The sequence below is a fragment of the Electrophorus electricus genome, chromosome 22 (genome assembly GCF_041902795.1).
Source record: "Electrophorus electricus isolate QZ-2024a chromosome 22, ASM4190279v1, whole genome shotgun sequence".
Classification (NCBI taxonomy): domain Eukaryota; kingdom Metazoa; phylum Chordata; class Actinopteri; order Gymnotiformes; family Gymnotidae; genus Electrophorus; species Electrophorus electricus.
Window position 1 is genome coordinate 16328921 of NC_137518.1, and position 6080 is coordinate 16335000.

A 6080-nucleotide genomic window follows, 5' to 3' on the forward strand; every position below is an offset into this window, starting at 1 on the left:
AGAGACACAGAGAGAGAGAGAGAGACAGAGAGAGAGAGAGAGAGAGAGAGAGACAGAGAGAGAGAGACAGAGAGAGACAGAGAGAGAGAGACAGAGAGAGAGAGACAGAGAGAGAGAGAGAGAGAGAGAGAGAACAAACAAGGCTCCCTTCATCACAAATTGCAGAATTGGCTTGGAGAGGCATTTCTTCTCAATGACTTTGGCAGCCCTTAAAGAACCTATTAAACCAAACTCTTCTGTTTCACAACAAAGCCATACAGATCTGAGAAAGGGTAAATCGATTCCCAGCAGTGATCTCTCTTACTCTGGAATATAGCCCTCATGTCTTTCTGGCTTTCCAAGACAACATGTCCGGCTGTGATGACCTTCTATACCAGGCCCTATTAAAATTATGAAATGAATGATGCACTGTGTCTGAGTTGGCCGTAGTATTAGATACGGTGGCACGTTTCCTAGCGCTGGTTGCATACCTCCTTGATATCAGATTTAGCAGCATTTAGAATTCAGCAGCACTGATCATTTGAATATATTTGAATATTCATTATATAGATTCATTTGAATATATATATATATATATATATATATATATATATATATATATATTTGAATATAAACCCTTGGTGGCCGCTAACATAACTCTGAAACGTCTCATAGATCAGGCTTTTAAAGATGTCAAAAATGAACAGCATTGCAAAGGATGAATACAAAGAGCCTCCCTGGTTTAGTTCAGGACATTGTCATCATCATCATCATCATCATCATCGTCGTCGTCACAGCAAAGAAATCGGGCACCAATTTCTGAAACTGTTCTTTTATTTCATAAAAAGAACAAGGGCTTATCTCCTCTTGTCAAGTTATTTATTCATTATCTTTCATGTGCATTTTTATCTCGTTTCTTTTCCAAAGATTGTCACCAAGGCATCTACAAGATGCAACCATTGTAGAAAAAGGTCACCAACTGCATTTGTACAGCATAAGGTTACGTTCACATTACAAGCCACATTTCTCAATTCTGATTTTTCGCTCAGATCGAATCTGATCGTTAGGGTTTACATTCGTAATTGCAAGTGATCTGTATCTATCTGTAATTGGGATGCATTTGTCCACCCAAACAGCAGGCATGCGCACACTGATACCTTTTTGCATGAGACACCTGCATCACCGACAACAGAACAACGCATTTGTAAGATGACCTATTGTGTTAATACCTCCAAAACTGATGTGCCAGTGGCTCGTGTATGTGCTGTATTTCGCTCAGGAGGACAGCAAAAATATTGTCAGAAGTAATCAGGTCGAGAAGGGGGAATGAAGCCAGATGGCTAGCGTTCACTGTTTTTGCTGTTGTTCTACTGCGATGTTGTTGTTACACACCGCCAGCGCTGGGGGATGATGATAGCGGCAAACGCAGGTGTGTAGGCTAAAAAGCAAAAACAAAACCACACAAATTCCCATCTGACCATTCTCACTCACACCACATGGCCACAAACCGGATACACATCTGATCTAGGCCCACATATGAAGGTGACTTAAATCTGGTTTGAAAAGATCGGATTTGTGTGTCTGCACAGCCCTAAAATAAAAAAAAATCTGATCGAGGTCACATTAAGGCAAATAATCGGATTTGAGTCACTTGAGCCTTTAATATGAACGTAGCCCAAGCTAGTTATTTCTGACTGTTAGTTCTTACTGTTGTGGATTCACTAAAGCACAAAATACACAACACAAATCTCACTACTAGTTTGCTAATCTGCTGTTAGTAAGTTTTGGCAAAAAAGGGGGGGAAAAAAAGCACAAATATATATATTTTTTTTTTGTTCGAAATTGATAAGTAGACTAAATCTAAATTCACATGTCACTTCAAAAGGAAAGCTGAAAAATATTTGAGTTACTCAGCAAAAAGAAAAACAAACCTATATGTGAAGCTGAGATGTTTGGTACTGTACTAGTAAATATAAGCACAATTGACTTAACAGTCAAACACAGAAATTTATATAATTTCAGTAATCCATAATTCTCTCTTTGTGGCTACACTATGGAACCTAAACCAGAATTAGGATGTGTTTAAAACTAATACATACTTTGCTTATGATTAACAGTCTATTTAATCCACATATATCACATCACAAAACAAATTTAGAGTGAAAACAGGTCATGAAGCACATCAGTGTTGACAGTGGCCGTGGTGTAATCTCTCTTGCAACAAGCAGGACATATCCACCAGCAGTTTGCCAAGAGAACCGTAACCCAAGACCGCAGACTCATGGGCCGCCCGGAAACAGACGGCGCTTTTCCCTAACGCGTCCTGGTCAGGGGCTTTAGCAATAGTCCAGCATTCAGGAAAGGTTGGTAATCAAAGAACTTGGTAATAGATGAGTAACTCTAGAAAACAGTAAAAATGGAAGGAATGAAATCACAGGATGGATGCAGAGAGTGAGAAGCCTCTCTGTTCACACAAGTAAACGTGTCAAGAGAACTGCGCATTGTGTCAAATTTTAAACAAACACAGCTCTGTCTCCAGCTCACACCCACGTGTCCTGAACTCACAGTTTATGGTTTAAGTAATCCTGACCACTGTGGCTCGAGGCTAAACAGTGCCTCTGGTGGCCAGAGGACTACAGCAGTGTACTACAGTAATTGTTTATATTCCGAGTTGATTTTTGTAAAGTTGGCTTTACGAAATGTTGAGCTCTGTTTAAACAAAGAGGCTATGTCACATAGCCAAGCCCCTGAAATCAGTCTAATCTTTGGTTGCATCTTCTTGGAGAGCACGAATTTAAGCTCCTTTGAACACATGATGGCATATTTCAAAAAGGCACCGAATTGTAATTCAAGCATGGTTGTGGTATGCATTATTGAGGAATCTTAAACCACAAAACACAGTGGAGATTTTTTTCCCCAAATAGGCCTTGGTAGCAAAAAAATAAAGCCATTTAAGCTGAACCAAAGGACTCCAAATAAAACCTCCCATCTTTTCGAGAATCTCCTCCCACGGTCTGACTTTGCTTACAGATATGAGTCGGAGCGGGTTCTTCTGTTGCTTCCGTGATCGTGGAATGCGTTGTCACGGTACACAACTGAAATGCACGGCGATGGCAAGCGTAGGAAGAGTCTGAAAGCAGACTACAAATGTAGGAAGAATATTCCAGGTTCATCCCCAGCCTGAGTGTGAGCACTCTGAAAAACCAGGAAGTCCAGGAAAATGCGACCAGAACTCGACGACAGCATTCTCCGTAGCCCTCGCTCACGACGAGGCCGGTAGCGGGTCATTGGGATTTCATTGGCCTTGCCTCGTGCCTATTCCCTACCTGTCCCAGTCAACTCCTGTTTCTCTCTGCCCTCCGCACGTGGAGTCCACCGCAAACAACGCAGCGCCCTCTGGTGGAGTGGAGGCTCAGGAGGAGAAGCAGAGGCCGCAGCACTCCATGCAGATCTCCAGGCAGTCGGCAGACTCGCAGCAGGCGTCGATGATTCCGCAGTCCATGTCGCAGGGCAGGTCGCAGTCCCCGCACTCCTCCGACGCACAGCAACAGCAAAAGCAGGAGTCGTCCGACGTGCACGACCCACAGGTGGCGCAGTCGAGCACGATGTTGCAGAGCGTCAGGAACTCGCAGAACAGGCAGGCAAGGATGCAGTGCACACAGCAGTCTGAGACACAAACACACACACCCCCAAAATAACATCATGGAACTTCTTAAAAGTCAAAATGCGTCTTGAGCTTGGTGGCACAGGATGTTCTATAATGCGCCCTACAGATGGTTTGAATCAACAAAGCTTGAAACTGCACTAATGCAGCTAAAATAACAAAACTAAATATAAAAAATACACAAATAATGCAGATCTAATCTTGTGCAATTGTGTCCCTCCACTGCCTTTGTTTCTCCTGACCACCGCCCTCCCCTCTCCTCTTCCCCTCTGCTCCTCCCGGCTCACCCACCGTCCTGGGCCTCCGTGGGGATCTGGGAGCCGTTGGACTTGGAGCTCCCTTTGCTCCTCTGGCTGGCGAGCGATGGATTCGACTGCAGCGTCTTGGGCCCCCTGTGGGGCGGTGCCAACGCCGAGGACGAGGACGAGGAGGCGGCTCGCAGGAGGGGCGGCCGCGGCCCGGGCTTCCTGCCGTTTCTTGGTGTCGCGGTCCACTCCGGCGAGCCGGTAGGAGGCGGCCTCGTGGCCGTGGGCCTGGCCTGGGGCTGACCTGCAGGGAGCGTAAGCAAATGGATGATGTGATCACATGGTTAACTACAAGGCCATCCATCATGCAATGATTCTCCTCATAGAGCAAAGTGAGGCCACCTGCTGTGGATCGGAAACCTCGGGAATCTGACATCAACTAGTCAGAGGGGACATGCCCCTAGACTCTTCCTAATACAGACTCATCCCTAGACTAAAACATGCCCCTAGACTCTTCCTAATACAGACTCATCCCTAGACTAAAACATGCCCCTAGACTCTTCCTAATACAGACTCATCCCTAGACTAAAACATGCCCCTAGACTCTTCCTAACACAGACTCATCCCTAGACTAAAACATGCCCCTAGACTCTTCCTAACACAGACTCATCCCTAGACTAAAACATGCCCCTAGACTCTTCCTAACACAGACTCATCCCTAGACTAAAACATGCCCCTAGACTCTTCCTAACACAGACTCATCCCTAGACTAAAACATGGCCCTAGACTCTTCCTCATACAGACTCATCCCTAGACTGAAACATGCCCCTAGACTCTTCTTAATACAGACTCATCCCTAGACTAAAACATGCCCCTAGACTCTTCCTAACACAGACTCATCCCTAGACTAAAACGTGCCCCTAGACTCTTCCTAACACAGACGCATCCCTAGACTAAAACATGCCCCTAGACTCTTCCTAACACAGACGCATCCCTAGACTAAAACATGCCTAGACTCTTCCTAACACACTCATCCCTAGACTAAAACATGCCCCTAGACTCTTCCTAACACAGACTCATCCCTAGACTAAAACATGGCCCTAGACTCTTCCTCATACAGACTCATCCCTAGACTGAAACATGCCCCTAGACTCTTCTTAATACAGACTCATCCCTAGACTAAAACATGTCCCTAGACTCTTCCTAACACAGACTCATCCCTAGACTAAAACGTGCCCCTAGACTCTTCCTAACACAGACGCATCCCTAGACTAAAACATGCCCCTAGACTCTTCCTAATACAGACTCAACCCTAGACTAAAACATGCCCCTAGACTCTTCCTAACAGAGACGCATCCCTAGACTAAAACATGCCCCTAGACTCTTCCTAATACAGACTCATCCCTAAACTAAAACATGCCCCTAGACTCTTCCTAACACAGACTCATCCCTAGACTAAAACATGCCCCTAGACTCTTCCTAATACAGACTCAACCCTAGACTAAAACATGCCCCTAGAGTCTTCCTAACACAGACGCATCCCTAGACTAAAACATGCCCCTAGACTCTTCCTAATACAGACTCATCCCTAGACTAAAACATGCCCCTAGACTCTTCCTAACACACTCATCCCTAGACTAAAACATAGCCCTAGACTTTCTAATACAGACTCATCCCTAGACTAAAACATGCCCCTAGACTCTTCCTAACACAGACTCATCCCTAGACTAAAACATAGCCCTAGACTTTCTAATACAGACTCATCCCTAGACTAAAACATGGGTTTTCCTGTGGAAGGATGAGGATATGCGAATGAGTTACTAACTGTTTTGACTGACTGTCCCACCCCTCTGCTACAGAGAAAGCAGAGAAAAGAGGACAGGCATGTACAAACAAGCAAACACGTGCACACGCCATATCCTGGCTACTTTTAATCGCAGGGAGATGTGTGTAATATATGTTCCCCCGTGAAATTCTGCACGTATTCCCCCAAGACAGGAGCGCATGTGCAGCCGTTGCGTGGCCAAGGTGGGGAGCAGGGGGGGATTTACACCAGGGAGACGGGAGTCGGGGGCTGGGTGGGAAGAGTCCATGTGTTCCCAATATCCGCCTGACACTAGCACCACGTATAACCCGTTACACGGCGAGAACACACCGGGATGTCACCTGTAGGCGGCCTGCGTGTAATCAGA

The 6080-nt window shown here is 45.4% G+C and overlaps 1 protein-coding gene across 1 annotated transcript in view; it reads right to left on the bottom strand.

Annotated features, from left to right (window-relative positions):
* Positions 1 to 2758: 2758 nt before the first annotated feature.
* mdfi (MyoD family inhibitor) overlaps positions 2759 to 6080 on the bottom strand; it is a 26262-nt gene continuing 22940 nt past the window's right edge. Inside the window, exons 4-5 of the mRNA XM_081705528.1 lie at positions 3935 to 4192; positions 2759 to 3645 (exon numbers count right to left, since the gene is read on the bottom strand). Of these exons, the coding sequence (XP_081561654.1) occupies positions 3392 to 3645; positions 3935 to 4192 (512 nt within the window). The 3' untranslated portion in view covers positions 2759 to 3391. The remainder of the gene's footprint in view (positions 3646 to 3934; positions 4193 to 6080) is intronic.